Source organism: Hyla sarda, chromosome 3 (assembly GCF_029499605.1).
Source record: "Hyla sarda isolate aHylSar1 chromosome 3, aHylSar1.hap1, whole genome shotgun sequence".
Classification (NCBI taxonomy): domain Eukaryota; kingdom Metazoa; phylum Chordata; class Amphibia; order Anura; family Hylidae; genus Hyla; species Hyla sarda.
In genome coordinates this window covers 218,240,824-218,262,372 of record NC_079191.1, presented here as the reverse complement: position 1 = coordinate 218,262,372, position 21,549 = coordinate 218,240,824, and the positions used below count along the sequence as shown (strand labels likewise).

Sequence of the window (21,549 nt, the reverse complement as noted above, 5' to 3'; positions counted from 1 at the left end):
GTGTCACACCAGCAGATTTGTATGCTATCCTTTTGTAAGAAAACCAAAAGATATGCGTGCAGCATATCTGCATGAATGTATTTTAGCATAGAATTGAACTCTATCTTAGGAAAACTATTTATTTGTAACTATTTATTTGTAAGATCATTGCTTGGACTACAAACATTTTTTAAATGTAAAGAAAAATGTGCATTGTAAGGAAGACAGAGACTGGTTATTAAGCTTGACCATATGGTATTTTTCCTTTAGACTGCTTTCAGAAATCACCACAACTTGGGATGGTTGTCAGAAGTATTTCTACAGATCACTTGCTCGTAATGCTAGACTGGAGGCTGCACTGTTAAATCCTGTCAAGGTGAGAAATGCTGATGGATTTCAGTGTGCACGTTGTATATATTGCTCTGAATGTGTGCCTGGAGACTGAACACTTGTAGGTTTTTTTATTTTATTTATATTTTAAATGAGCTTATTTCCCTATTGATCCATGTTCTGCCACTTGAACATGGATCTGTAGTGTACCTGGTATATTAATATTTATTATTATTTATTTAGTAAGCATACTACTTTAGACAGCTGAGGGAGAAGTACACTATATTACCCTAGTATGTTGACTTATTCTTGAATTCAGTCAGCTAATGAAGTATCTCATCTTCATGTTTTGACTTTATCAACTGCATAAGTTGTTGCTGTTGTGAAGTGGAAGCATCTAGGCAAAAGAACTGTTAACAGCCTTGAAGCATTTATCCAGGCAAACTAAGGCTGGGTTCACATAACGTTTTCTCCCATACGGGAGCACATACGCCAGGGGGGAGCTGAATCCTCGTGCTCCCGTATGCCTTTCTATGCGCTCCCCTGTGTAATTCATTTCAATGAGCTGGCCGGAATGAAACGTTTGGTCCAGTCGGCTCATTTTTGCGCTGTATGCTCTTTTTCACCGGACCTAAAACTGGTCAACCACTGTTTTAGGTCCGGTTGTGAAAGCTCATACGGCGCAAAAATGAGCCGACCGGACCGAACTTTTCACTCCGGCCAGCTCATTGAAAGGAATTACATACAGGAGCACATAGAAAGGCATACAGGAGTGCAAGGTTTCAGCTCCCCCCTTCCGTATGCACTCCCGTATGGGAGAAAACGTGATGTGAACCCAGCCTAAGCCTGGGTTCACATCATGATTTGAGTGTCCGCTGCAAAAGATACGATTTGTGTACGGACCAATTAACTTTTATGGGGTTGCGGACCCTATCCTAGTCAGCTAGTTACTGCGATCTGGTCATTTTCTCAGAACGTCAGATTTTTGACACTGACTGAAAATTGTGGTCTGCAGGACAATCAAATCTTGATGTGAACCCAGCCTTAGTTTGCCTGGATAAATGCTTCAAGGATGTTAAGTTATTTTGCCTTGATGCTTTCACTTCACAACAAGAACTCATGCAGTTGATAAAGTCGAAACATGACTGGCAGGATATACCCGCCCACTGGAAGTGAGGTCATCAGTTTTATCTAGTGTCAGTAGGAGGCAAGACACAGGTCTGGTGCTCCCCAGACCTGGTCTCTTGTTTTATTATTTTCTAGTTAAAACTGATTACCTAGTTAAGTATGTATAGTTAGGTTCTTTTTCCTTTTGTTATTTTTCTAGATTGGGCGACAGGAGCATGGCGCTATCTGATCTCCCACATGCGACAAAGGGGCACGGTGCACAGAGTATGGACCCTTAACCTCTTCTCGCCAAGGGCCAGGGCCTGGACGTATACCCTGGGTCCGGGTCCCCCACTGCCCCTGCTCGCCTCGCTATGGCAGCCTGGCATGATGCAGCGTGGCCTTTAGCTGGCTGAAGACTTCAGGAGTTGAGTATAGCCAAGAGCTAGGTAGGTATGTGCCCTCTTTTGTTCGGTGATTCACTTACTGAACCTCTGGCAACACTATGGCGGGACTTAAGGGGTTAATTATCTCCCTGGGTCTCTCTTACCTCTTCTACTCTGTGGACTCGGTCCGCAATGGGACAATTTTGGAGGCTAAGGTCCAGATATCAGTGAGTGATGATATATCTATTTTATTCTTCTCCCGCCCGTAGACTCAGTCTAGAGCTCGGGAGTTACGGCGGACACTTTTGTTCAAGTCAGCTGCCGGCTTTAGCGGCGGCTCCCTGTACTTTCTACGGTCGCAGACTCTTTCTCTCCCCCCCCCCCCCCCAATCTCTGCCCTGGCTGTTCTCTACTCCTCTGTCGCCTTTCGTCGGTTTGTAGCTCCGTCCCCCTTCTTCCCGGGCTCTGGAGATCAACTAAGTGCCGACTCGCTCCCCTCTCTGTCGCAGCTTCCTTGTATCAGTGCCCGCAGACTCACCTGTAGTGGGCGCGTCAGTCATGGGGAAGCCTGTCCCTTTTACAAATGCCGGCAGCCATGTGTGCTGGGGACTCAGAGTGTAACTCAGTCTTCTGCCTCTACAGCACAGGAACTGGGGATTATAGGTCTCTTCCCGGCCGGCATTATGGCATGGGGGAGTCTGCATAGCTCTGCCCTACTTCTCCTCTCCTGCAGTGTGGCATTGAAGGCTCAGTGGTTCCTCCAGCCACAAACAATAAACCACCAAAGTTGAAACTATTTACAGGTCTTTAATATAAGGGTCCAAAAAGTGCACAAATGAATACAAAATTTAGAACACACACATTTAAAAACACTGTGCAATTAACCACCATGATGATTGAATTAGTGGGCTCAACTGGCTCCATTATTGCTCTTTGTATGTAGAGGACATCTCTGCAGTAATGTCCCTTCTCTACTTTTGGTATTGCACACAGCTAATTAAAACAAGAAAATAGCCCACTCAACATTCCACCACCTAAGAGGCTGTCAAGAGGCATGTGCCCACATGTGAAATGTTGACGAACTTCTGTTCTGGCATGGGGCCTGATAGGGAGACAGTCTTGTCCACAGACCCCCCCCCCCATGCTCCTTCCGGTGCAGGGTGGCTGTCGCCTGCTCTACTGCCTTAGTCAGCAACCGGATTGGCTCTGTCGGTCCCCTCCTTTTTTTTTTTCTCAGGGACCAGGATTTCACCCCAAAGGGTTCCTCCCACACGCTATAGGTTACTGCGTGTGCTTCTTACTTGCATTCTCTGTACCCATCACCAGTGTCCAGGATTCAGATCTGGGGACACAAATGGCTCCTCCATACCTCACTATGTTGCCGCAGGGTTCCCAGGGTTGCTGAGTTCTCCCAGTACTTTGACCCGTTGCCTCAGGGCACTGTTCCTACAGTACCTTTCGTACTTGGCTATCTCCTTCTGCAGGAGGTACGGGAATCAGGAAGCTCAGCACGGTCAGTACCTGAGTTTCCTCTCACCCCCCCCCCCCCCCTTGTTTTCCCCTCCACTGGGGGACTGTTTCGTTGAGCGCTTCCACTGCCGACATGGAGTCCCCCTACATAGGTGGGGTACCTGGCTGGGCCCTTGTTTTACCTGAGAGCATTTAGAAGAGCTTTGTATGCAGCCATGGCACTCTCCTCTGTTGGTGGAGTTTATGCAATCATGAAGGGCTCTGCGTCGGCAAGACTAACCACCATCTGTAGTTTGGGCCCTACCATTGCTCTCCTTCCTTGGCGCAATCTCCCTGGAGGGATGTGTTGATCCTTCCCTTTGATAGTGTCAGTTGCTCTACACTGACACGCCAGTCTCTTAGAGTAACCTTCATGTACCAAGATCCTGAGTCCCAACTTCGGCATACTCTGGTCCGCTCTGACCACTGGGGTTCAAGGTTGGTTCTCCGTGCCCATTCCCTCTTCGCTGGCTTGTGCGAGTCTGGGGAGTCTCCTTGTATTGGGCAACCTCCTAGGCTGCTGTGGCTGGCCTTATTATCTAGGTTGGCCCTTATGGTACTCAGGGCCTTAGTGATGGTTGCGGTCTCGTGCATGATAGCACTCCTGCCCAGACTTCTCCGTGATCCCATTTGTGGGGCGGTCTTTCTGTACCGCACCTTTTTCTTGTTCAGACATAGACATATGTCTCCCGGAGCGCTTCGCGGTACCTGGGTTTGTTCACCCTAGGGGTGTATGTCTTCTAGGAGACTCTGGAACCTCTGTTCCCATGTCGGCCGCTCCGGTATTCTGGGATGCTCCTTCTCAGGGCGTTCCGTTCCTTTTTTTGGCCGTTTGTTACCTCTTGTCTTCTCCCTTGGGGTCCATGTATTCCTGGGACAGAGGGCGTTCCGGTCTGCCAGATTAAGCCAGTCAGGCCAATTCGCCATCTACGTGGACGTGCTTTCCTCTTCACCTTTTTTACCGCTGTACTGGCACTGTGTCAGACTCCGTCAGCTTCTGCCCTGGTGCTTGCGGCATTTCCCTGGCACTTAGGTTAAGGAGCCTGCAGATTTTCAAATTCGGTGATCTAGCTTATGCATTGTGCCTTTCTAGAGCCAGTTTCCATCTCTCTTCCTTTCCCCCCCCCCCCCCCCCCCCCAGATGTTCTGGTCTCCACCTTGACTCTGCTCGCCTTCTGCTCAGGCATGCACTGCTCTCCCAGGCATTTTTTTTAAATCTGTTGGTTCTCTGGGCTGGGGTTCCCTTGTCGGGCCCCTTCTATTTTTGTTTTCCCCTCTGTCTGGTTCTGTGCTTCTGGAAGTCTTCTTCTGGAAGTTTCTATCTCTTTCCAGGATGGTTACGATCGTCGGGCTTCCTGGCAGCCCTTCTTGTCTCTCTGTGGGCCATAGATTTGAGTCTCTACAACGGACGATCACTTCTTTGGCATCCTAGTCCATCTCCGTGGACGATGGGACCTTCCGGACACTCATTTTCAGGGTAACTGTTGCCTCTTGGGCCAGGGTTTCGTCAGTTTCCAGTCTGTCTCCCCTTCTCTGGTTGTTATTCCCACCCTAGGGGACTGCTTTTGTACATCCCATTAGTATTGGTGTCCCCCCCAATGAAGAGTGACCGAGAAAAATCTCGTAAAATCTCTTTTTCGTAGCCTTCATTGGGGAAGCCGCACCCATCCATTTCTTCATTTTTGGTCCAGGTCCTCTTTTCTGGTTCTTGGTTTTTTTCCTCCGGGATTTTTCTAGGGTCCTTCAGACATATTTCTTTGTTGGCTTCTCCTACTGCTTTGTGACACAACTGATTACCTCAATTCCAGTGGGCGGGTATATCCTGCCAGGGAGGAGCCGACTTTTTTCCAAGTGTCAGCGCCTCCTAGTGGCAAGAGCATATACCCAATAGTATCGGTGTCCCCCAATAACGAGAGAGAGATTTTACAGTGAGTACAAAAAAATCTCCTTTTTAAACTTATGGGGACGGAGGGCATATAGGTACGCCCTCACATCCCGGTACTTAAAGGGGTATTCCGCCCCTAGACATTTTACCCCCTATCCAAAGGATAGGGGATAAGATGTCAGATCGCCACGGTGCCGCTGCTGGGACCCCTGGGATCCCCGCTGCGGCACCGCGCTATCATTACAGCACAGAGCGAGTTCGCTCTGCACATAATGATGGGCGGTACAGGAGCCGGAGCATCGTTACGTCACGGCTCCGCCCCTCGTGATGTCACGGCCCGCCCCTTTCAATACAAGTCTATGGGAGGGGGCGTGGCGGTGGTCACACCCCCTCCCATAGACTTGCATTAAGGGGACGGGCCGTGATGTCACGAGGGGCGGAGCCATGAAGTCACGCTGCTCCGTCCCCCGTATCGCCGGTCATTACGCACAGAGCGAACTCGCTCTGTGCTGTAATGATAGCGCGGTGCCGCAGCGGGGATCCCGGGGGTCCCCAGCAGCGGGACCGCGGCGATCTGACATTTTATCCCCTATCCTTTGGATAGGGGATAAAATGTCTAGGGGCGGAATACCCCTTTAAGGACAGAAGGGCGTACCTGTAACTCTGAGTCCTGTTACCAGGGTTTGAAGCGCGCTCACGAGCAGATCGCGTGTCAAACCCTGTGGGTCCCGGCTGCTATCAGCAGCCAGGACCCAGGGTTAATTCTAGGCACCGCCGATTGGGGGTGATGCCTGGCATTAACCCTTTAGACACCGCAATCAAAGTTGATCGCAGCATCTAAAAACTTTAACTTGTCCTGGCAGCTCAGCGGAGCCGATCAGCTAACTGGACAGCAGGAGGGTCCTCACCTGCCTCTTCATATGAGGTACCGCCGCGTGCACAGATGTCCAAACTATTAAAATATAAGGGTAGTTAAACCGCACGGTTAATGGCGTACACGTAAAAAAAAATACTAAAGTCCAAAATTGTGCATTTTTGGTCACTTCATATACCATAAAAATATTCATAAAAGCAATCAAAAAGTCCCATGAAAACAAAAATAGTACCGATTAATTTCACCCCACAAATATGTTTCTTTCTTATTTTTATTTTTGATTTTATTTTTTTGCCACAGATTGTTATAAAATAAGTAATGTCAGTACAAAGTACAATTGGTGACGCAAAAAACAAGCCCTTATATGGGTCTGTAGGTGGAAAATTGAAAGCGTTATGGTTTTTAGACGGGGAGGAGGAAAAAGCGAAAGTGCAAAAACTAAAATTGGCCTGGTCCTTAAGGTCAAAATGGGCTTCATCCCCAAGGGGTTAACAAGGAAATTTGAGTAAAAAAAAAAATTACTTGGAAGCTCTATACTTAAATGGGTATTCCAGTTAAAGGACAACTGTAGTGGAACACTTTTATATATTCCCCTGTACGGGCCTCAAAGATAAACAATATAAATTTATACATACCTTCCTACGTGCCCCCGTTGGTCCGGCAGTGCTAACCTCATTCCACTTCCTGGGGACGGGGATGCCACAGAGCCGCCAGCATATCACCGGTCGCAGCGATTTCCCGCCACGGCCGGTGATAGGCTGAGCCCACTGTCATGTAAGGAGCTCAGGCTGGCTTCTTACATGACAGTGGGCTCAGCCTATCACCGGCCTGGGCGGGACATCGCTGCGACCGATGATATGCCGACGGCTCTGCGGCATCCTCGTCCCCAGGAAGTGGAATGAGGTTAGCACTGCCGGACCAACGGGGGCACGTAGGAGGGTATGGATAAGTTTTATTTTGTTTATTTTTTAGGCCTGGGCACGGGAATATATATGTGTTCCACTACAGTTGTCCTTTAATAATTTGTCTATTAATAGTCTCCTCCTTCCTAGATTTTTTATTTTTTTTATTCAGTTAACATCCATTAAAAGTTATTATTCCTTTCACCATTCCTACTATGGTGAAATTTCATGAAAACCTTCTTTTGCCTCCCTGTTGTGGCATCTCCATCTCGGATGCTGTCCCTCCTCCCTCAGCCCCCACCTTCCGAGATGGAGACCACATGACCCAACTGCCGAGATGGAGACCATGTGACTAACCTTCAGAGAGAGAGACCATGTGACTTGCCTCCCGAAAGGGAGAGAGCTCTCCTGCCTAGCATCTCTCACAGGGCCACTAGAAAGAGAGGCTGATAGAGAAGGAGGTAGACAGACATCACTTCTCCCTCTCCTCTGTACTGCTACAGCCTAGCAGAGCTAGATGGGTGGGGGAGGGGTTTGGTCTCAGCAGTAGTAGGAGATGATGAAGCACTAGGAGGAGCTGCTTCCAGCCTTCCTGCACAGAGTTAGAGAGGAGACAGTCAGCTTCACTGAAGGAAGCACCACCTTCCCTGACCAGCACTGAATGGGAAGTAAGGAGCTGCTGTTTACTTATAACCCTCTCCTGATGAGGGGTAACTAGGACAAGGCAAATCCTGGGGGGAGAGTTGTCCTCAGTAGCACTATCCTGGGAGGGAGGGGGAGGGGGGTGCAGACAGTGAGACCTGGCAGGGGCATGTGTGGGGTAAGGGTAATTCCCCTGTTGTTGCAGATGCATGAGGCATGCATTCAGGGAATTGAGACAAGATGAGCAGACACCTCCCCCACAAACATCTAAGCACAGGACTCACTCTACAACCCCCTAATAGTGAGAGGCATTTCCCCAACCCCCTTTACTTTAATGTACGTGTCATATATACACTGCTCAAAAGAAATAAAGGGAACACTAAGATAACACATCCTAGATCTGAATGAATGAACTAGTCTTATGAAATACTTTTGTCTTTACATAGTTGAATGTGCGTACAACAAAATCACACAAAAATTATCAATGGAAATCAAATTTATCAACCCATGGAGGTCTGGATATGGAGTCACACTCAAAGTCAACGTGGAAAACCACACTACAGGCTGATCTAACTTTGATGTAATGTCCTTAAAACAAGTCAAAATGAGGCTCAGTAGTGTGTGTGGCCTCCATGTGCCTGTATGACCTCCCTACAACGCCTGGGCATGCTCCTGATGAGGCGGTGCCATCTCCTGGACAGTCTGTGGTGCAATGTGGCGTTGGTGGATGGAGCGAGACATCATGTCCCAGATGTGCTCAATCAGATTCAGATCTGGGAACGCGTGGCCCAGTCCATAGCATCAATGCCTTCCTCTTGCAGGAACTGCTGACACAATCCAGCCCCATGAGTCTAGCATTGTCTTGCATTAGGAGGAACCCAGGGCCACCGCACCAGCATATGGTCTCACAAGGGGTCTGAGCATGTCATCTAGGTACCTAATGGCAGTCAGGCTACTTCTGGCAAGCACAATGAGGGCTGTGCGGCCCCCAAAGAAATGCCACCCCACACAATTACTGACCCACCGCCAAACCAGTCATGCTGGAGGATGTTGCAGGCAGCAGAACGTTCTCCACGGCATCTCCAGACTCTGTCACGTTTGTCACATGTGCTCAGTGTGAAGCTGCTTTCATCTGTGAAGAGCACAGGGCAGCAGTGGTGAATTTGCCAATCTTGGTGTTCTCTGGAAAATGCCAAACATCCTGCATGGTGTTGGGCTATAAGCACAACCGCCACCTGTGGACGTCGGGCCCTTGTACCAACCTCCATGAAGTCTGTTTCTGACCGTTTGAGTGGACACATGCACATTTGTGGCCTGCTGGAGGTCATTTTGCAGCGCTCTGGCAGTGCTCCTTTCTCCTCCTGCTCCTCCTTGCACACAGGCAGAGGTAGCGGTCCTGCTGCTGGGTTGTTGCCCTCCTACGACCTCTTCCACATCTCCTGATGTACTGGCCTGTCTCCTGGTAGCGCCTCCATGCTATGGATACTACACTGACAGACGCAGCAAACCTTCTTGCCACAGCTCGCATTGATGTGCCATCCTGGATGAGCTGCAGTACCTGAGCCACTTGTGTGGGTTGTAGACTCCGTCTCATGCTACCACTAGAATGAAAGCACCGCAAGCATTCAAAAGTGACCAAAACATCAGCCAAGAAGCATAGGAACTGAGAAGTGGTCTGTGGTCACCACCTGCAGAACCACTCCTCTATTGGGGGGTGTCTTGCTAATTGCCTATAATTTCCACTTGTTGTCTGTCCCATTTGCACAACAGCATGTGAAATTGATTGTCAATCAGTGTTGCTTCCTGAGTGGACAGTGGGATTTCACAGAAGTGTGATTGACTTGGAGTTACATTGTGAGGTTTAAGTGTTCCCTTTATTTTTTTGAGCTGTGTGTGTGTGTGTGTGTGTGTGTGTGTATGTATATATAATACTATTGTGTGTATATATATATATATATATATATATATATATATATATATATATTATATATATATTTATAGGATCTATTTATCAATCATTGTTTTTGAACTAGGTTGCCACCAGCTGTTGCAATACTACAACTCCCCTCCCGGCATGCCTGGCCAGGCAAAGGTTGCACCAACATGCTGGGAGTTGTAGTTTGCAAAAGCTGTAGAGTCAAATGAAATTTCCGAAATATGTCCACATGTGGGTTCAGTCAAGCCAACTCATAGTTAACTTATAGTTTTAACTATTTTAAATATATTGTAGATACGTATTGTGTAAAAGTATGTAGGTGTGTATATATAGAAATACACTATAGTATCAATACTAAAAATTGTATTTTTAAATACAATATAAAATTATATATATGTAATTTATTTATATCTATCTATACTTATGGGCTGTTTAGGGCTAATGTTGGGCAGAAGCACAAATTAATTCACACATTTAGTAAACAACCATGTTATTAGAATTGTAAAAGGACCGGACTGTACAGCAGGTTTCTTGCAGGTGAAAGCAGGATGGGAATGGTTGCTTAGTAACGTTCTGAGTGTTGGGGCCAAGGGACTGGGGCAGAAAATGGCAGTTAGGAGGAAGTGAGCACAGAGCAGCAGCAAAGGATGCTGGGACCTGTAGTGTAAAGACAGCATGCAGGGAAGGGAACAAGTAGGAGGGCAGAAAGGTGTATTAGAGCCATGTACAGGAGATAAAAAGACGGTAGATTAATAGATGCAAGGTTAATGTCCAAGCTGATCTGAGCTTTTATTTAATTTTTTTTCCATTCCTGGATAATCCCTTTAATGCCACATCATTCCCCCCAAATCTTATTCCCCCATCAGCTGCCACATCCCCCCCATCTCCTCATTCTGATGCGCCTGTGCCACATCAACTCCCCCCTCCTCCTTCCCCTCCTCCTCCCCTCCTCCTTCCCCTCCTCCTCCCCTCCTCCTCCTCCCCAAATTTGCTACATCATTCTCCTCTTCATTCTGCTGACGTATGACATGCAGGGAGGGTTTCTGCCCCATATTTTAGTTTTAAAAATGTGTGTAATATGCCAATACCTACATTAATAAATTTTTTGATTCATATATTTTTAATCCTGGCATTCATGTAGCATTAACTTACAGTTTTACATAATATCTTCCTTTTATTTTTTTCTTATTAGGAGCTTGGCTTAGGGAATATTGAGAGATGCAAGGGTTTCTCCAGCCATCTTTTAAAGATCCTCATGAGACAGAGACGTTCCCTTTCTACTGTTACAGAGCAGTGGATTACTCTCCGGTAATTTCCAGATATTGTTTTCACAAGTTTCTTTTTTTCTTTAGACAAGTAAATAAAAGAGAAGAACAAAAAATAATGTGTAGCTTAAACTTTTAAGGCCCTGACAATCTCTCTTGGGTATTTTTAGTGGTATCTTAAAGGGGTTATCAGGCTCCACTTCTGCATGACTCAAAATATAACTTGCGATATTGTGTATAGCCTGTGTTTGTTCATTATTGTAATCTGTGTTTGCTCATACTTTTACAGAAATTTGTTGAGATGTATGCAGGAAATCCGCTGTCAACTGGAGTGGTCTAATGAGTACAAGATTGCGTTCCCACCACAAGAAGGGCTGAAGCAGTGGCTTGATAGGTTGCAGAAGCTTTCAATGCAGTGCAACATTGTGCTTGAACAACTATCCTGGTTACTGGAATGCTGTCCTGTAGATAATAAGGAAAGGCAAAATAACACTAGTGAAGAAGCCAAGCCTTGGACAACAGCACTGAATGTTCCTTCTCCAGCCGCTGCAGATGGACTGCCAAAACTATTTACTGTCCGCAGACAAGATGGTGAATGGCAGCAGCTGAATAAGACAGTAACGAAGATGATAACAGATATTAAGGCCACAAAAACAAACATGGATGCCATTCGACTGCAGTCTTGCAAGCCTCTTTTTTATTCTTGGTGAGACCTGATTGTATGATCAGATTTACAGATGCCTAAGTACAATGGGTAATTTTCTTTAGAAGGCAGATAATTATGGATTAGCGAGAAATCAGGACATTTTTCAAAAAAGGGCAGTACAAATGTAAGCTCCACCTTGGATTTGGTGTAAGGATTACATTAGTAACTACCATTAACCTATTAAACTCAGAATCGCTAGGATTAGAAGTAAAATTGAGCTGATCTGTAAGCCTTGGGTTCTGCAGGAGACGTCAATATTTGTTTTATTATACTTAGATAAATCATGAGACTGTATAATTAATATGTATTTACTATTATACAGGATATGTAGTAATGACCAGTAATGTTTTTATGATTTTTATATGAACTCTTTACTTGTTAATATTCTATCTACATGGGCTGTGTAAAGGTCAAACTACTATTTAAGCCATTTTAAAACAGGTGTGCTTAAGTTGCTGTCACTTTTATTTTTTCTTAGGAAAAACTATGAGGCTTGCACTTCAGCACTAGATACCATGCAGCAGGTAGCTCTTGACTTAAGAGAGGTAGAATTGCTGTTTGTTCTCCCTGAGACAGAAGTAAAAGAGGCTGCACAACACATGCCTTTTTTGAAGAGCATTCACTACATCAGAGAAGAAATTCGTGTAGCAGTCAGAGAATTCTCTTTATGGAAATCACGTCTTCAGGCAATTGGAAGAGCAAAGAGTAAGAACTAGCTAAACTGGATATATAAGGCTACGTTCACATTACCGTTGTGCCGTTTTTTTTCTTTTTAGTTTGACGGCTGTCATTTTGACAGTGCGCAAAGGACAATAACTGGTCACAGGAAACCGTGTGTTGATAACACATATGATATCTGCCTGTGCTGTTCACAAACGAGGGTTCAAAATGAATCCTTTAAATCTTTATTATATAGATTGGTTTTACTCATTCAAGCTATGGCCAGATTAGCATTACAGTTCCTGAAACTCCAGCTCCAGGCCCTCTCTCCTACTGGTCTGGGGAGGAATGGAGTTAGTGTTTTACAGAGGTTGTCTGGGCAGAGAAGGGTTTTATCAGTTTTTCTTTTTTTTTAAATATATTATATGTGGTCTGGGCTGCAATTACAGAGATATACTTACCTAGCCCAGTTCCCCCCCCCCCCCGTTGCCAGTTTTCCAAACTTCTGGTCCTTTTCATACTATTTTTAGTGGCATGCCACACAGGTGAAACTGCCTTCTCAGCAGTTCTTGCCCACGTGATAAGTCACTGGAAGTAGCAAGATGAGGACTGCAGTCGGAAATTGTCCAGGAACCTGACAACAGTGGGAGATCGGTTGGTAAGTATTTCTCTTTACTAAACGAGGTACACTCAGTGAAAAGTACCTGCAGCAGGGACCAAAACGGGTTCATGAGCCTACAGAGACCTCTACTTAGCTCCCTATTGATATTACCTAAGCCAGCTGGAGTGGGGAACTAGGTATCACATCACTCAGCCGAGCATTCATGTTTGGATGAAGATGGATAAATAGATGTATAAATATCAATAATAAAGCATACATATAAGACAATAGATTGGGGAGGCAAGCTCAGCTATTGAACCAGAGTCCATTAAGCTTTAGCTACGCCCCTTAATTAATGTATTAATGCTCATACTGTGGTAGAAATAATTTTATCCTTGTCCCTGGCAGTCTGGATTTCACTTTTCAAACTAACAGTATAAATACACAATCCTAGTAAACTAATTATTTCGTACTATAGTAGTTTGTTTTTTAATTGTTGTGTAATTTTCTCGTATTTTGCTGTATTTATTTTATCAAAAGGGAGCCAAGAGTCAGATGAAAAATATGTAAGAGATTTCTCAGACCACGTGGAAGCTGCCATCAAGAGCATTTTATATGCCATCCAAAAACTTGTGGAAAAGAGTGAGCAGAAAAAATCAGATGAAGAAGGTAAAAAATAAGTCAAAACTTGTAAATAAAATATAAAGTATTAAACTCTTAAGGATGCAGCTACCTTGAATCTTTACATTTTACTCCTTGCCTTTTAAGAGCCAAACCTGCTTTATTTTTCATTCTACAGAGCCTTATGAGGGCTTTTTTTTTCATGGAACAAATTTTATTTAAAGGGGTACTCCCACCCTAGACATCTTATCCCCTATCCAAAGGATAAGGGATAAGATGTCTGATCGTGGGGGTCCCGCCGCTGGGGACCCCCGCATTATTGCATGCGGCACCCACCTGTTTTCTCACTGGAACCGCTGGAGGGTCTGAGTCGCGACTCCGGGAATGGAAGTCCGTGACGTCAGGACTCCGCCCCCGTGTGACATCACACCCGTCCCCTCAATGCAAGTCTATGGGAGGGAGCGTTTTTTTTTTTTTTTTTTTTTTTTTTTATATAACCCCTTAATGACGCAGGACGTAAATGTACGTCCTGGTGAGGTGGTACTTAACGCACGCGTACATTTACGTCCTATACATAACCGCGAGCTTCGGAGCGATGCTCGGGTCTTGCACGGCATGTCGCGGCTGCTGATGGCCCGCCGGTAATGGTGGACATCCGCGATCGCGCGGATTTCCGCCATTAACCCCTCATATGCCGTGATCAATACAGATCACGGCATCTGCAGCATTGTGGACACTAAAATGGATAAACGGATCACCCGCAGCACTGCCACGGCGATCCTATTATCAGAACGGCAGACAGAGGTCCCCACACCTGCCTCCGCTGCTTTCCACGGGTCTTCTTCTCTGGTCTGCGGTCGAGCAGACCAGAGCAGAAGATAACCGATAATACTGATCAGTGCTATGCATAGCACTGAACAGTATTAGCTATCTAATGATTGCTATAAATAGTCCCCTATGGGGACTATTAAAGTATAAAAGTTAAAAAAAATTTGAAAAACCCCCTCCCCAATATAAACCTAAATTGTCCAACTTTTACCTATTTCACCCTCAAAAAGTGTATAAAAAAATACATAATTTATATACATATTTGGTATCACCGCGTGCGTAAATATCCAAACTGTTAAAATATAATATTAATGATACCGTACGGTGAACTTAAAAAATACCAAAATTGCTGCTTTTTTTTATAACCTTTTATTCCCAAAAAATTTATAAAAAATTTATTGAAAGTTTTATATAAGCAAATATGGTATGAATAAAAAGTACAGATCACGGCGCAAAAAATTAGCCCTCATACCGCTGCTTATACGGAAAAATGAAAAAGTTATGTCTTCAAAATAGGGGGATTTTAAACGTCCTAATTTGGTTAAAAAGTTTGCGATTTTTTTTTTTTTTAAGAGCAACCGTAATAGAAAAGTATGTTATCATGGGTATCATTTTAATCATATTGACCAAAAGAATAAAGAACACATGTCACTTTTACTGTAAATTGTACGCCGTGAAAATTAAACCTTCCAAAATTAGCAAAATTGCTGTTTTCTTTTTAATTTCCCCACACAAATAGTATTTTTTGGGTTGCGCCATACATTTTATGGTAAAGTGAGTGATAGCATTACAACAGACAACTGGTCGCGCAAAAAACAAGCCCTCATACTAGTCTGTGGATGAAAATTAGTTTTTTGATTTTTTGAAGGCGAGAAGGAAAAAATGAAAACGTAAAAATAAAATTGTCTAAGTTCTTAACCCCTTAAGGACGCAGGACGTAAATGTACGTCCTGGTGCGGTGGTACTTAGCGCACCAGGACGTACATTTACGTCCTGTGCATAACCGCAGGCATCGGAGCGATGCCCGTGTCATGCGCGGCTGATCCCGGCTGCTGATCGCAGCCACGGACCCGCCGGCAATGGCAGACGCACGCGATCTCGCGGGCGTCCGCCATTAACCCTGAGGTGCCGGGATTAATACAGATCCCAGCATCTGCGGCAGTGCGCGATTTCAATGAATGATCGGATCCCCGCAGCGCTGCTGCGGGGATCCGATCATTCAGAACGTCGCACGGAGGTCCCCTCACCTTCCGGCTCCCGGCGTCTTCTGCTCTGGTCTGAGATTGAGCAGACCAGAACAGAAGATGACCGATAACACTGATCTGTTCTATGTCCTATACATAGAACAGATCAGTATTAGCAATCATGGTATTGCTATGAATAGTCCCCTATGGGGACTATTCAAGTGTAAAAAAAAATGTAAAAGTGTAAAAAAAAAGTGAAAAATCCCCTCCCCCAATAAAAAAGTAAAACGTCCGTTTTTTCCTATTTTTCCCCCAAAAAGCGTAAAAAATAAATTTTATAGACATATTTGGTATCGCCGCGTGCGTAAATGTCCGAACTATTAAAATAAAATGTTAATGATCCCGTACGGTGAACAGCGTGAACGAAAAAAAAAAGTCCAAAATTGCTACTTTTTTAATACATTTTATTTTTAAAAAATTATAAAAAATTTATTACGTTTTTTATATGCAAATGTGGTATCAAAAAAAGTACAGATCATGGCGCAAAAAATGAGCCCCCATACCGCCGCTTATACGGGAAAAAAAAAAAGTTAGAGGTCCTCAAAATAAAGGGATTATAAACGTACTAATTTGGTTAAAAAGTTTGTGATTTTTTTTAAGCACAACAATAATAGAAAAGTACGTAATAATGGGTATCATTTTAATTGTATTGACCCTCAGAATAAAGAACACACGTCATTTTTACCATAAATTGTACGGCGTGAAAACGAAACCTTCCAAAATTAGCAAAATTGCTTTTTTCTTTTTAATTTCCCCACAACAAATAGTTTTTTGGTTGCGCCATACATTTTATGATATAATGAGTTATGTCATTACAAAGGACAACTGGTTGCGCAAAAAACAAGCCCTCATACTAGTCTGTGGATGAAAATATAAAAGAGTTATGATTTTTAGAAGGCGAGGAGGAAAAAATGAAAACGTAAAAAATTAAATTGTCCTTAAGGCCAAAATGGGATGAGTCCTTAAGGGGTTAAGGACCAAGTCCATTTTCACCTTAAGGACCAGGTCAATTTTATTTTTGCATTTTCGTTTTTTTTCCTCCTCGCCTTCTAAAATCCATAACTCTTTTATATATCCCACAGACCCATATAAGGGCTTGTTTTTTGCGTGACCAATTGTACTTTGTAAGAAATATTACAATAAAATGGTACGGCAAACCCGGAAATTTTAATGAAAATCACAATTTTGAGTGTTTTGTTTGCTCACTGTACAATTTACGGTAAAAATGACGTGTTCTTTTTCTGTGGGTCAATACGATTAAAATGATACCCATGGCTAGATATTTTTATATTTTTGTACCTCTTAAAAAAAATCTTAAACTTTTTGTACAAAATCAGTAATCTAAAATCGCCCTATTTTGACCACCTATAACGTTTTCATTTTTCCGCATATAGGGCGGTATGAGGGCTAATTTTTTGCGCCGTCATCTGTACTTTTTATCGATACCACATTTGCATATATGAAACTTTGATATCATTTTTTTATAAAAAATTTTTAATGGAATGTGACTAAAAAAGCAGCATTTTTGGACAATTTTAAATTTTTTACGTTTATGCCATTCACGATACGGGATCATTAACATTATATTTTAATAGTTCGAACATTTACGCACGAGGCAATACCAAATGTTTATTTAAAAAAAAAAATATGCTTTTTGGGGGTAAAATGGGAGAACCTGACAATTTTTATTGGATGAGGGGATTATTAACTTTTTTTTTTACTTATTTTTAAATTTTTCTACTTTTTTTTAATACTTTTTATGTCCCCATAGGGGACTATCTATAGCAATCATTTGTTTGCTAATACTGTTCAGTGCTATGCATAGGACATAGCACTGATCAGTATTATCGATCATCTTCTGCTCTGGTTTGCTCAATCTCAGACCAGGGCAGGAGACGCTGTGAGATAGAACGTGTGTTTTCCCCTTGTGAGCTTAGATTTGCTTATGACTTGATAAAGGGAGGAATCCCGAAAGCTTGTCTCTACAAAATCTTCTTAGTCCAATAAAAAAGGTATTACAAGATACTGCAACTACAGATTATTTTGCATCACTGGACTAATACGGCTACTCCTAACTTCTCTCTCTCTGTCTCTCTCTATCCCTCTCTCTCTCTCATATATATTTATATATATATATATATATATATATATATATATATATATATTTATGTATGCTGAGATTATCTGTTTTAAGTAGCATAAGTTGTTTGTATTCTTATTTATAGTTTTATGTATTTTTGATAGATGAACATCATGAAGGGGACAGTCTTCAAGAAGGCCTCATTGCTAAATTGCTGACTGAAGATCTCTTCCATGATTTGAAGGCTTTGGATGTGCAGACCACAGTATCTGCGGTTTCTGAGCTGCTTGAAAGGCTTAAAACCTATGGCGAGGACTGCATAAAGGATAAGCACACGGTAGGCTTACATCTGCTTCACTTGTATGCAAACATTTTTTATATGGTTGTTTGTTGATCACAGCATACAATATTTTGTAACAAGTTTCTTATGATGATTTTGTTTTTTAGTTTTTTAACCAGTGCTGTGGCCTGCTTGTCCGACTTCTACCGATGCTGTCTTCATATTCCGACCTTCTCCTCTTTTACCTCACTGTATCTTTGACAACACACAGGGCTACAGGCAAACTACTTTCAGTCTTGACCTATATATTTACAGAACTTGCTCAGAAGGTAAATATCTGTTCTGCCCTTGAAAATGAATAGTTATCATTAAAGGGGTACTCCGGTGGAAAACAAACATTTTCAAATCAACTGGTGCCAAAAAGTTATACAGATTAGTAAATTAAAAATCTTAAGTCAACAGCTGTATATTACAGAGGAAGTGCTCTCTGCCAACACACCTGACCATGTAGGGAACTGTCCAGAACAAGATAGGTTTTCTATGGGGATTTGCTCCTACTCTGGACAGTTCCTGACAGACAGAGGTGGCAGCAGAGAGTGATGTGGTCAGACTGAAAAGAACTGCACAAATTCCTCTGTAGTATACAGCAGCTGATAAGTACTGGAAGACTTAATATTTTTAAATAGAAGTAATTGACAAATCTGTTTAACTTTATGGCACCAGTTTATTTAAATACATTTTGTTTTCCACCAGAGTTCCCCTTTACAACATTCTTGACAAGATATGCCCAGGGTTCTTGGCATAATTGTGATTTAATTATAAACTATTACTACTCTTTTTAACCACAGATGGATGAAGAACTTCAAACTATGATTACCTATAGTTGATCATAGTTATTCCAGGATATAAAAAATACAAGAGAATTATAATGAAAAAAGTGCAGTGGAATTACCTTAAGTCTTCTCACAGTACTTTAAATAAAGGAGATTTCCATCCAAAACATAAAAAAAAATTTATCAAATATTAGTAAATGAAGAAGTTTGGTTTAGTTGAAGCTTTTACTCTCTAGATAGATAGATAGATAGAGAGAGAGAGAGAGAGAGAGAGTGAGAGAGAGTGTGGAAATCATAATGGCTTTGTCAGAATTGTCTTACAGGTAAATAAATACTGTTTTCCTCTGTACCACCATGTGTTATAGTTAGTACCATATTTCGGTAGTATGTCTTCTAGTTTGTCTTGTCTGGAAATGTGTTCAGTTTCTTAAACTAAGCATCTATTATTAAATTCAATTAAAATCTTTTAGGGATTTTGCCTTCCAAAAGAACTGATTGAGGATTCTTCTGGTGAGGGAGCTACAGAGTTCCATGATTATGAAGGAGGTGGTATAGGGGAAGGAGAAGGCATGAAGGATGTGAGTGATAAAATTGAAAATGAAGACCAGGTATGAATTCACTTACTTAATATATTATGTTTTACTTGACATTTAAAGAGGACCAATTCAGGGTGTCCTGATCACGCACCTTTTTTAAATTTTTTGATATGCCTTCCCATTTCTGAAATCTGTGGTTTTATAGTTTGATAATTCAGTTAATCAACCACCACAGACCACGCAGCAAGATGACATTTTTACAATGAACTGGGCTTTCTTGAATACACACCATACATAATGCAATTCAAGCCGTTCATCTCTTCCATGCAGAATGGCAATAGAAAATAACAATTGTACGAACATATAGATGGTGTCATGCGTGTGTGTGAGGATAATCAGGTGAAGAGTACCAAGACCAGTGTGTCTTGCCCACAGTCAAGTTCTGGGGCCGATTGAGTGCTTCTGACACTGAGGAGCTATGAATGCAAACATGTACTGTGACATTTTGAATTATCCCTTCCATTTAGAGACTAGGCCGCAGGACAGTATCCCAATTTGACAATGACCCCAAACACACCTCCAAGACGACCATTGCCTTGCTAAAGTGGCTGAGGGTGAAGATAATGAATGGGCCAAGCATGTCTTTAGACCTAAACCCTATTGAGCATCTGTGGGGCATCCTCAAACGAAAGGTGGGGTAGTGCAAGGTCCCTGCAGCTAGCCCGTGTGTGTCAACTGGAACAAAACAGAGCAAGTGTGGGCTGGGCAAGGAGGGCTTTCTGCATGCTCCTGGCTTGTCAATCAGCCTGCTGTGTGAGCAGAAGCATGTCACAGTGCCCTGCTTGTTCTCTGTGCAAAAAAACATGCTTGTCTGCCCACACAAAAACTGTATTGGGGGACACCTTACTGATGGGTAAAGGCTCTTGCCACTAGGAGGCGCTGAAACTAGGGAAAAAATAGGTCTACTCCCTGGCAGGATATACCCACCCACTGGAAGTGAGGTAATCCATTTTAGCTAGTGTCAGTAGGAGGCAAGACATAGGTCTGGCCTATCCTTTGGATAGGGGATAAGATGTCTAGGGCTGAGTACCCCTTTAAGGGGATACACAATTATGTGAGATACTGTGTGTGTAGAAGTATTTATTTTATATGTACACACACATGTATGTGTGTGTATATATTCTGGATCCATGAATTAATCAGCTCCACTTGATTATATACGCTTTTTCTCTGTAAGGCACATGTGCCACTAAGTCTTTGTGTGCGCAGCAACCCTGCTATTGTTTTACTGACATAAGCAGAGTAATGTCATTTAGATAACTTCTCCCACGCGAGTTACATATTGCTCATATGCCTCTTGTTTAAAGCATCCCTAGTTAACCTGGCTTAGCTATTTACTCACATAGATATAGTTCATCTAGATACCTTCAATTGTAGCCCAGTCGACCCTCATTCGTAAACACCTACATTCTTCACATTTTTTGTTTGTTTACCTTTTTAAAAAACCTTCAGGTATTTATTCCAGTACCTTTTTTATGATCTATGCCTTTGCAGCATTAATGTATTTTTCTTCTATCTATCACTCATACGGAGTCTTATCATGTTGTTTGGGATTCCATTTTATTCTTATGCTGCTTATTTCTATTTGTATCTTAATTTGGTGCTATGTATTTTGATTCTATTTTCTTGTACGTTCATGATGTGTTGTACACTTGCATTGTTTTGTAACTATTAAAGGGAATCTGTCATCTGTGTCTCCTGCACTTACTACAGGCTTGTAGTGCAGGTAACACTGATAACGATACTTGCTGATCCCCATTCGGAGGTACCGTTTGTCTATCTTCCTTATTCTGGTGGCAGGCTTGGTGCACACTGACATATCCTTATCATCAGTGTCACACTTCCTGTACCAACAGGTTAGTGAGGGTGACACTGATGACAGGTTCCCTATAATTCCCTTTGATGTTTTTAGCAATTGTGTGGTCTTAAATACTTTTTATAGGTATTATATTTTACAAGTGATTTTGTCATTTTATAATTTCCTTTCCCCTCCCTAACCTCTCATACATTGTGTACCTCACATTAGCTTTGGCCTCTTTAGTACTTTAAATGTTTAAGTCCACATTCCTGGTATAAGCAACATCCTTTCATATTGAATGGTGGTCTGTGCCAATACTCTTTTTGCTTTTTTTTTGTCTCCTATTGTACTGGACAGTTTGCCAAGGCAGCTGATAAATTACAAATCTGTATAATATATATATATATATCTTGGTGTTGGTCACAGGTCTTCTTTAAAGGAGAACTCCAGTCAAACCAAACGTATCCCCTATCCACAGGATAAGTGA

General features: G+C 42.8%; 1 protein-coding gene across 1 annotated transcript in view; it reads left to right on the top strand.

The window, feature by feature from the left end:
• Nucleotides 1-21,549, top strand: part of MDN1 (midasin AAA ATPase 1) — a gene marked incomplete in the record, with an annotated part of 346,772 nt that overhangs the window by 292,637 nt on the left and 32,586 nt on the right. The window contains 8 exon segments of the mRNA XM_056566109.1: nt 250-355; nt 10,743-10,858; nt 11,105-11,521; nt 12,000-12,226; nt 13,323-13,451; nt 17,720-17,892; nt 18,003-18,164; nt 19,139-19,276. Coding sequence (XP_056422084.1) covers nt 250-355; nt 10,743-10,858; nt 11,105-11,521; nt 12,000-12,226; nt 13,323-13,451; nt 17,720-17,892; nt 18,003-18,164; nt 19,139-19,276 — 1,468 coding nt within the window.